We start from the raw sequence: 11,626 nt of genomic DNA on the forward strand, positions 1-11,626 counted from the left end.
TTCCATATCTTTCCAACGCACAAGAACCATCGACCTCTTCCGTTTTTTTGAAATTTTGGGATGTGAAGCTACTTTGAATTTTATAAGGGTCTGTGGCGCCATATCACAGTTTACATCATGATAGCGTAATTCCAGAAAAGAAAACGCATATTTTTTTCAAGTGGCTGTCATTTTGACCCAAATCATCCTATTGAAACTTTTTTTTTTCAAAATGTGCAGGATTTTATCAACTTTTACCTGTTTTTTTCAGAATTCAAGTTGCTTTAAAACTTTGAGAGATAAATGAGAAAAACGGAAAAAAGTTTTTTTTTGGTGAATATAAAAGGTGGGTTTTTTGAGAAAATCAATTTTGAAAAAAAACTTACTTTTTTCCGTTTTCTCATTTATCTCTGAAAGTTTTAAAGCAATTTGAATTCTGGAAAAAACAAATAAAAGTTGATAGAATTCGGCAGATTTTGAAAAAAAAAAACGTTACAACAGAATGATTTGGGTTAAAACATAAATATGCATTTTTGAAACTGCATTTTCCAAACGAAAGAAGTTAGTATATTGCCGCTTGGCTTAAAGATAGCTTATTTGGCCTTGGAAAACATATCAAAATTTAATGAAAACAAAATTTGGGGTTTTTGAGAAAATCAATTTTGAAAAAAAATCACTCCATTTTGCTCATTTATCTCGCAAACTTTTAAAGCAATTTAAATTCTGAAAAAAACTAGGTAAAAGCTGATAGAATTCTACACGTTTTGTAAAAAAATAGCTATTTATGATATACGTGTTAAAAGTAAGATTTTATTTTGTGAGTGAAGATGATTAAAAAACGAGCGTAGCGAGTTTTTTAACTTCACGAACAAAATAAAATTACTTTTAACACGTATATCATACACTATTTTTTCTACAAAACTGTTAAAAATGGGCTTTTTAATTGTCATTTTTGATGTTAAAAATGTCATTTTTTGACATTTGACATTTTTAACATCAAAAATGACAATTAAAAAGCCCACTTTTAAGTTTTGTAGAAAAAAGCCTTTTTGACAGGATGATTTGGGTCAAAATAACGGCCACTTGAAAAAAATATACATTTTTATTTTCGGAATGACGCTGTCACGATGTAATTTGGACAAAAAAAAAAATTGGATCTCGCAAAATTTAAAGTAAATTAACATCCGAAAATTTCAAAAAAATCGAAGGGATCGATTTTTTTTTGCTCGCTGAATCCGTATGGAAACTACCATATACGATTTTAGGACTTCATCTACAACGTGTTCCATTATGAACAGCACCACCCTGGTATTCCGGTATTCCTGGTATAGTGTGTTTTTATTTAAATTTCATAGTCTACAGTGTTCAAAAACCTTTGTCAAAAATTGGAAAATCATATAGGACATATTTTTTAAGAAAAAAATTGATTACTAATCCAAAATTTAATTTTCAAACATCATACAAGATTTTGTATAAGTAAAGAAAATATTTCATCACATTGAACCATTATAGTTTAGAGTTTGTAGCAAGAGATGGTCTTTGTAGAAGCAATAAAAAAATATTGTCAGTTACTAAAATATAAATAGTGCAATGTGGTAAGGCTTTGTCGATGCGATGACAAATACAATGTTATGCTGTAATGATAAACTTGTTTATAAATAAAGAAATTTCAAAATTTCCCAGGGGGTGTTCAATAACATTCTACCCACCCTTTTATCATTTTTATCTTTCCATCTACCAAGATTATGAAATTTCTTGCAATCTCAAAGACACAAAAAAAACAATTGAATGTTGCATAGCGAAGATTTAGGCAGGGCTGGCTTAACAATGGCTCTGGATAAATTGTTGGGCTGGTATAGTGTCTCTCAAACATTGCATCTTAAAGACTATACTTAACTAAAGCGAAATGATCTGTCAAAGTGAAATTTTCATCTTAACTGATAGGAATACATACAATTCATGTTAAAATAATACTTTTTTTTCAATTACTTTTTACCAAAGTTTTTTCAACACTGTGTGCCATGAGATTAGAATCACATGCGAGATACATCTCATCAAGTACTCCAGGCTGAAAAAAAAATGAAATTGAAAATGGACTCTTTGTCCTAAAATACGAGTGCTGCTCAAAGTGAAACACCCTGTATATAAATGTGTATATTATTTATTATATCTGTTATACTTTGAAATATGAAAGAAAATGTGGAAGAATGAGTTGCAGGAATGTTAAATTTTGTAATGCCCGAAATGTAAAAACAATTAAACTTCTTGTTACTAAGATGTTAGGTTTATGTCTCCATAACATGATTTCAATTGTTTTTCCAATTTGGGCTATTACAAAATTTTATGATCTTACGTTTTCTCTCGTTATAAAGTATAATGGAGAAAATGCTGGGGTAATCTTCACACGACCGTCTAATATGTGTAAAATTCTAAATCTTTCCTTATGACCCTTGATTTGAAAGTAACATGAAAAACTTATATAACTTTTATGCAGTAAAATTAATGTAGACATAAATTTATTGAGTATTAATTGTACAGCACTAGATATTAGGCAAAAATTTTATCATGACCTGTCCTGTAATTTTAGTATACATAGTCAATACTATTATTTTAAATATTTGTAGGTATTTATTTTATTTAAGTCACACTATACTGCGATAATAGATTTTATTCTAATATTTAGTCAAAATTTTTTAACATCTCAGGGTCTAAATAGATTTTTAAATATCCTAATTTTCATAGATTACAATTATTCCTTCTGCAAAAAAAATAATGGGATTGAAACACTGCGAGTGAGGCGAAAAAAGTTTATGTGTATTTAACCAACTACCGAAATAGAATTTTCAAATAAGAGGACTTGTTAAAATTAAAATGCAAGATTGCATCACTCAAATATAAGTACATTTTATTTAGCATATTTTATATAAATCAGTGATGAACAACAGATTGTGGAAAGCCAAATTCAAAAATTTGTTGACAGTGATATAATTACTTTTCAATAAAACCACTTCCTTTTGATAATCTCAAAATATCCTCATTTGGCCACCTATAAAATAATAGTCGTTCATTACTTTTAATGTCTTTTTTATAACAATATATTTTCATGTCGCAGAATAACAAAATTTGAAAATCTTATTTATTAGGACAATCAGGCTGATGCTCTGGATCAGCTTCCCTGAATGCTGGGTGATTTTTCAGTCGGGTGTCAATTTTCAAAATATTCGGAAAAAGTTCTAAATTTACTTGAAATCTCCTTGCATTATAAACTTGGGGTATTAGAAAACAGTCAGCTAATGTGACGTCGTTTCCAATACAATATTCGCCTGCCGTTGTACTTAATATTTTTTCTACGGCTCTAAAACCTTCGTTAATCCAGTGTTGCGCCCATTCCTGTTGCTTTTCTTTGCCAACGTAATTCAGTACTTTAAGATTCTGCAATGGCTGTATTCCGCTTGCAATAATTGCACATATTTCCCTAACCTAAAAAAAAAGTAAATATTCTACAGCGTCATAATTAAATTTGTAACAGCATCATAACTGTTTAGATTTTCAGATTCATTTTGAAAAAAAGTTATGAAGATGTCACAATGTTAAGTAGAACACTATATACAGAGTGTTTCCCATAAGAACCGACACAGTGCAGGGGCATGTAGGGGAACCCAAAATATGGTGATTGGACACAACTTACATTTATACTAAGGTGCACCACAGAGAAGTTAGGTCTTGAAAGTGGGGTTTCAAATTTTGGAAAAAATCTATATCTCAACTATACTTGAACTTAGAAAAACCAAATTTGGTACACGGTATGAGTGTACCAAGTGCATTAATCAACAGTAGAGTTCAATTGAATCATTTTAAAGGGTTGATAAGGGATGATGCACCATTAAAATGTGAAAATTTTTTAAGCCGTTGGCAGACTTAAAAAAATTATTATTTTATTTTATAGGGAATTTAATTCTAAAACTTTTCTTACTTGTGCTCGTTTTCAAAAAACTTTGTCGGTTTCATCAAAAACACGATATTGTGCAGTTATTTAAAATCATCGAAAACTCAAAAGTTAGCTATGTATTTAAACGTCGCTCTTGACGATCAGGAAAAAATAGTTGAAATAAGAATAATTTAATAGAAAAGCAAATATTTCTCTCAGGCATAAATCTATTCTTCATGGAAAATTCTACTCTATCCAATAATCATATTTGTGTCTAACTTAGTTTTTGAAGTCAATATTTGAATTTTCGATGATTTTAAATAACAGCTACAATATACAGGGTGGTCCAGATTTTAATAGACAAACTTCGGGAAACTACTAAACAACAAAAATTAACATCATTTTGCTCTATGAACATAGGCGCAGAAAGCCACCGTTTATGAGATACAGGGCGTTGAAATTAACAAAAATAAAACAATTTTTTTAAATATCTGGAAAACGGCTTTATCAAATTTATCCAAATTTGGTACACATTTTTTTTCAAATATTTCCCCTAGTTTTGTATGCACATAATCCAAATTCAAAGACCAGTGGCGGAGAAACAAGGATGTTGTTCTCTTATTTAAAGTAAAACTTCTACGCCACTGAATTAATTGGTTTTATAATGGTCTGAAACATTCTGGATGAAAAAACATTTTTTTATTTTTGTCGAAAAGTGAATGGTTTACGAGTTATGAGACATATTATTCAAGTAAACAAAGCGTTGAAATCGGGAAAATAGAACAAAGTTGGGTGGTCCAGATTTTAATAGACAAACTTCGGGAAAGTTTTAAATAACAAAAATTAACATCACTTTGCTCTATGAACATAGGCGCAGAAAGCTATCGTTTATGAGACACAGATCGTTGAAATTAACAAAAATAAAATAATTTTTTCAAATATCTGGAAAACCGCATCATAATATGTCTCATAACTCGTAAACCATTCACTTTTCGACAAAAATAAAAGAGTGTTTTTTCGTACGGAATGTTTCAGACCGTTGTAAAATGTATTCATATTACTAATTAATTCGGTGACATGAAAGTTTTACTCTAAATAAGAAAACAATATCATTGTTTCTCCGCCACTGGTTTTTGAATTTGGACTGTGTGCATACAGAACTAGGAGAAATATTTGAAAAAAAGTTTGTACCAAATTTGGATTTTGATGAAGCGATTTTCCAGATATTTAAAAAAATTGTTTTACTTTTGTTAATTTTAACGCCCTGTATCTCATAAACGGTGGCTTTCTGCGCTTATGTTCTTAGAGCAAAGTGATGTTCATTTTGGTTGTTTAGTACTTTCCCAAAGTTTGCCTATTAACATCTGGACCACCCTGTATATTATTAGTTATTCGGGTTTTTGTTGAAAACAACAAAGTTTTTTAAAAACTAACAAGAGTAAGAAAAGTTTTAGAATGAAATTCCCCATAAAGTAAAGTAATCATTTTTTAAGTCCGCCATCGGGTTAAAAATTTGTGTCACATTTTAATTGTGTATCTTCCCTTATCAACCCTTTAAAATGCTTCAATTGAACTCTACTTACTGTTGATTAATGCTCTTGATACACTTGCACCGTGTACCAAATTTGGTTTTTCTAAGTTCAAGTATAACAGATATAGATTATTTTCGAAATTTGAAACCCCCCAAGTTGCGTTAAATCATCATACTTTCTGTTCCTCAACATGCCCCTGCTCTGTACCGGTTCTTATGCGAAACACTCTGTATATTTCCTGGTTCCACATTAAATTAACTTAACACAAAATTTCAGATAAAAAGTAAAATTTAACTTTTGAACTATTATTTGTAGACATAAAAAAAAATTATTTATGTGACAAGGTAGGAGCGTCACTTTATTGAACAGGTTTGTATAATACCAGTCAATGCTATCCAGCCAACCGCTTTGATAAAAAATACTACTAGTGTATACAGTGACCCAGGACTGATGGTTGCCGTCATTATAGGAATATGGACAGTGAAAGGAAACCACAAGGGGGATTTTTATAGCTCAATACAATTTGACTTAAAATTTCATCCTGAGAAGTTTACCGCCCTTTGAACTGCGACGTCCTTGAAGTTATTTAAGGTGTAATAATAAAAAAGTAATATGCAATTATTGTAATTATCTGAATATCGATCGATATAACTTGGCAGATAAAGCGATTTCTGTTAGTTTCTTCCAATGGGCGTATGATAAAATTGCAACTTGAGTATCATAGTCGTTCTGTATCTACTGGTTAAATACTTACTTTGGCCCGTGCTCCAAAATCTGATGGTAGCAGAGGGATTTTTGGACGAGTTTCTTCCAAATATTCCAGAATACTGAGACTTTCAATTAAAATATTTCCATCTATGGCCAGCGAAGGAACTTGTTTCATAGGATTTATCTTACGATATTCATCCGAGTGTTGTTCATCTTTACCTTTTAAAATTGAAACTGGCACAATATCGTAAGAAATCTCTTTTAAATTCATTGCTGGAAATGTACAATTAATAAATTATTAATAGTTGGACTTAATAAAAGATATAAGGATGAGGTAAAATGAATAATTTTTTATTAAAATAATGTTGAATATTAGCATCAGGATCTGCACTAGTATTGGCGTAGTTTTTAACGTACAGTTTTTTACTTACTTTATTTATTAGAGTGAATATAAAATTATTTCTAATGAGATAGTATTTCAGTATCAGAATATAATAACAATAAATAATTATTATTTTCTTCGTTGCTCGTTTCATAAAATTCAATATGGCGCCATAGGAATAAACAAAGTTAAGATAAAAATGTTAGACCACGGTGAAATAAATTTCTTTGAAGAAAAGTTGTAATGGTAATATTTTTTTTATTAGTCGTACTTATTCCTGTAGTAAGAAATAATGTGAAAAGTTTTATTAAACAAGCGGATTAAAGTACCTTGTGTGGAAACGATAAACAATATGTCCAAAACAGATTTTTGTATGAGACCTTCAGATTAGTTAAACATTGCTGATCACATCAGCTCATTTTTTTGGACATTATCTGTTCTATAAATTTAAGCATTTTTTTTTTGTTAGAAAAAAGATTTGTATTTCCAATACAGATAAAGATACAATAATTACCCAAAACTTACCAATTCGAACTCTCCATGAGCAGGAACTCCTCCAATAGGAATATAAAATAGCCTAAAAAAATAAATCTACTGATATTGCTTCAATGTAAGTATGTAGAAATTGTTCACACTATAGCTTATTGACTTTAAGTTTGGTAGCGTCTTTAACGAACTTATTTTGGATACACGTAAGTTTAACTTAAATTAAAACTCATTTTGATTTGCACAAATTTTATTGTTACACTCTGTATGTAACAAATATACCGTCATCCAAAGTTGTTTCGTTTAGCCGATTGAGGTAGTCGAAGTTAGTAAAATATTTAAGTTTCCAAATAACTCTAAAAAATGCTTCAGCCGATTGAAATAGAATATTACTATGCAAGTATTTGTGTACAGATGTTACGTTTTGAGACAGTAATCTAGGGAATTGTAGAAATTGTAAAAATACTCCCACTGCTAATCAAATCTACTCGTATTTTTTTGCAAGATGACCTTTCAATTTCAGTTTTCATTTTGTCACAAAGTTCAAGCTTTTCATCTTGTGGTTTCTTCACAAATTATAATACCTGTTTTACATTGCCAATTTATTCACGAATTAATTCACAAAGTTTTTCATTAATTCCATGGGCGTAGTTAAGGGGAGGGCACGGCCCACCCCAGAAAACGGTGCCCACCCAAAAAAATGTCTTATCGGTAAGATATTAGATATAATATAGTTTTTTTTTCTTAAAACCACCACAATATGAGTTACGAGCAGTGACTATAATCAAATTTAGTAGATAAATGTTTATTTATTGTAATCCAGACAAATTGTTAAATATAATTTTATCAAAAAATATTTTATAAAATATGTTTTTTCAAATATCAACACTAAAAAATCGAAATATAAACCGATACATCCTGTATAAAGATAGTTTAATGGCTATAAAACTCTGTAAAAAGATAGTATAATATAATATATAAAATATTTAAATTCATATACCTATATGAATTAGATTTCGTGGAATTAGGAATACTTTACATTTGACCCTATATTGACCCCCGGAAAAAAAGATCTAATATTTTTGTCAATATCATATCGGCATATCGATCGGTAAGTCGCTGACTGCGAGACCTTTTTTTTAGAATGAAATAAAAATGTGTTCAGGTTTTGAAATTTTATTCGGCAAGTTGCTGATTGCGAAAGCTTTTTTTTTTAGAGGTCCCATAGAGCTTGCAGCCCTGGGCCCACCCCAAGCAAAAATTCTAGGTACGCCCATGATTAATTCTCAAATTATTCATAAAGGATTTCGTTTTAGATGGTTTTAAACTTCGTGAATTTTTTTGAAACAAAAACAGTTATATACTACCAATTTTGCAAGCAAGTCATATAATAGTAAATAAAGACAAATTGAAAATTAAATTCTACTTTTAGACCACGCCCCGCCGCGCCGCTTGGTCAAATTGAATTGGTCGAACGGAGCGCGAGATTCAAATTGGTAGGAAATTCAAACCTGACGATTCGGTCTATCTCTTACTCTGGGAAACAACATTAACGGATGAGCACAAAAAAAAATAAGGTAAAATTGAAACTTGTACAGAAACAAATAACTGGGCTTTATTGGTGTTAAATTTAGAATTACATAAATATTATGACATGCGGTTGAACAGAAAGGTCTGGCGAGGAAAATCAAAATTAAACATGAACAATAATAAAACATGTAAAACCAAACCCTTTATGAATTAATTTATCTACCTACAAATAACGATTTTCCGTTAATTAATTATTTTGATACCAATCTGATGATAATAAAAACCAGGTAATGCGTTTTGTGAAGTTCCAAAACTTGCAACCGAATAGTCCCTCACGAAAGTTGTTGGGAAAAAATCACAATTTTTAATGACATAATTCAAAAAAATAATTGCACTCAGATTTCTTCTATTTTGTAAACTGAGTATCAAATTTGAATCTGTGTAATTATTTTTATATTTCAGTAGTATTAAATTATATGAATTCGATACAAAACGGTTTTGACATAATTTGCAAATGAATGTTATTTTTTGCGGTTCGTGTATCCCTGAAAATGTAAATCATTTCATGTGCCAGTTACGCGTTTTGCGGTAACGGCTCTGTTTTTAAAAATCTTAATAATTTGAAGGATTACAAAAAATAGACTTTCTATCTCGATCGTTTGTTTTTTCATGCAAGGCAATACCTAGGTACATTATAGTAGGCTTAAGTCAGATAGCGAATCCACTGATGAGTTTGTAACTTGTCCATTATTTTCGTGCTAAAAATACTTTTTGCACTAGTCGAATAAGTAACTACGAATATTAGTTTAAGATAAAAAGTTTTTATTTGATTTATATGTACTTACTTTTCCTGCCATAATTTTAGTCTACCTACACATTACTAACAACAACGTAAAATTTACTTATAATCGATAAAATACTGGAATGTGAAGGTTGTTCAGTTCATTAAAACATCTAGTCCTGTTTATAATGTTGATTATTAAATACCATCAGATATGTAAACACTGCGAGAAACCACACTTTTTCAATCCAACAACTAGAGGTACCAAAGTAAATAATCGAAAATTATTTAAATCGGTATGAACCTACATACTATTGTTACGTAATTTTTTTTTATACATACTCATACTATTTATTGACAAATGTATACATTAGACTGCATAGATAAGAACAAGTACAGGACAGTATATATTTATACATATGAGTGAATAAATAAGAGGATTTTAATATTTTTCTGTTGACAGCAATATTCACTGAATCAAATCAAGAGAGTACCACCATCGTCCGCCATATTCGGGCCAAATGTATGTTTGGTTGCATATGGTTATTACCGGTTAGATCTCGGATCTGATTTCTGTCACAAACTATGCAACCATATAATCACTGTATTGAGATTTGTCAACCGACGCCATGTTCGAGCTATTAGATTGACAGGTTTATGAAATTATTAGTGAAAAAACAATACTTGCTTTATAGTGGAGTCAAGATAGATTTTGACTTCGCGAAAATTACTGGATGAGAGAACTTTTTATTTTTCGCTTTGTAAAGTTGTCAGAAACAACATATAAAAAGTTACCAACTGTAGAGTGTACGCTAAATTATTTATTTAACAAATTAGATGCAAAATTATAGTTTTTGCAAAATATAAAAAAAATATAATTTAAAAAAAAATTTATTGCACCATTCAAAAGAACAGGAAATTTTACATAAAAAATGGGCGATTCACAAGTATAGCTATCGAAGAGCGCGCAGCCCCGAGCGCGCTACATTAAATTTGTTATAACTTTTGATCTAATTGATCAAATCGAATTCACAAAAATTTAAATGAAAGAAGAGACATCCGGCTATCAATTTTACGTCTTGAGAAAAAAATATATAAATAGTATGTATACAAAGTTACGTCATTCTATAATTTTGTCATTATTTTAATTTTAAAAATAAATATCTGTAACTTTCACAGATTGCTCTTTAAATGACAATTGAAACAGTGAGCGATATGGAAAAAATCTTAAAAATTTAATTTGAAAAATATTATAGATCAAAAACTATAGTTGTAAATGTGATATTGAAACTTTATGAGAGCACTTTTTAAAGCTTAAAATCTCTACTTTAAGATGATGCATTTTATTTTTCTTAAAAAATTGGAAAAATAGTTGAAAAAACAAAAAATAAAAATATTTCATGAAAAATCCGTGAAATTTATTGTTAAATAAAGTTTAATAATGTAAAAAACAATTTTTTTTTGTTTAATAAACCATTAAAGAATTAAGACTTAAAAAAAGTAAATCCAGCGAAATATAACGTTTTTTGATGAATTGATTTAATATTCACTTTTCGAGTAAGCTGCAGTTATCAGTGTGTTAAAAAGTGTATTATTCACATATTTTGTCCATTTTGAGGTTATACATACTCTCGTACACTTATAATTCTTTAATGTAATATTATTACTTAATATTACAAATAATCTTGTTTGCATTTGAGTTATTTTTATTTGTTTTCTTTTATGCTAAACCTGTAACTGTATAAGTTTAATATTTATATATCCATTGATCCATTTTTAAAATAATTAATGAATAAATAAATAATAGGGTTGATTTTGAAATTTTGTATTTAAAATCAGTTTTTTTTTTTCAATTTTATTGGCTTAAAGCCTTATTTACCCAATTATTTTTGAAGAAGAGCAAGAACTCGATGAGATTTAAAAATTAATTATTTTGTAATAAATTTGTTTTTTAAAAAATAAAACATATTATTTTCAATAAAACCTTTAGCCATTTATAATTTTCATTTTTTGAACCTCTATATTACAAATATGAGCGAGTTTAATATAAAATCGATAATTGTTAAATAAATTGTTTAAAATAGTGAGCCGTATTGGATCAGCCATTTTGAATTTTCATTTTCCGACTTCATATTCTTGTTCAGCGACATCGAATACCCCTATCTTGTCAATTTGGAAGAATTCGATTTAAATTCATTGAATTACTTTAAATCTTCAGTAGTATTGGCGTAGTTTTTAACTTACAGTTTTTCAAAACTTTAAAAATGGAGTAGTATTACCTACTTTATTTATTAGAGCGA

General features: G+C 29.3%; 1 protein-coding gene across 1 annotated transcript; it reads right to left on the reverse strand.

The window, feature by feature from the left end:
• Positions 1 to 2,858: 2,858 nt before the first annotated feature.
• On the reverse strand, positions 2,859 to 9,688 carry LOC108911389 (probable maleylacetoacetate isomerase 2). Its single transcript, XM_018716319.1, has 4 exons — positions 9,391 to 9,688; positions 7,055 to 7,106; positions 6,194 to 6,420; positions 2,859 to 3,459 (listed from the first exon to the last, which is right to left on the reverse strand). Exons 1-4 carry the CDS (start codon positions 9,400 to 9,402, stop codon positions 3,112 to 3,114), a joined length of 639 nt encoding a protein of 212 aa, XP_018571835.1. The 5' UTR covers positions 9,403 to 9,688; the 3' UTR covers positions 2,859 to 3,111.
• Between the last annotated feature and the right edge of the window lie 1,938 nt (positions 9,689 to 11,626).

This window comes from Anoplophora glabripennis, unplaced genomic scaffold (genome assembly GCF_000390285.2).
Source record: "Anoplophora glabripennis isolate ALB-LARVAE unplaced genomic scaffold, Agla_2.0 scaffold620, whole genome shotgun sequence".
Classification (NCBI taxonomy): Eukaryota; Metazoa; Arthropoda; class Insecta; order Coleoptera; family Cerambycidae; genus Anoplophora; species Anoplophora glabripennis.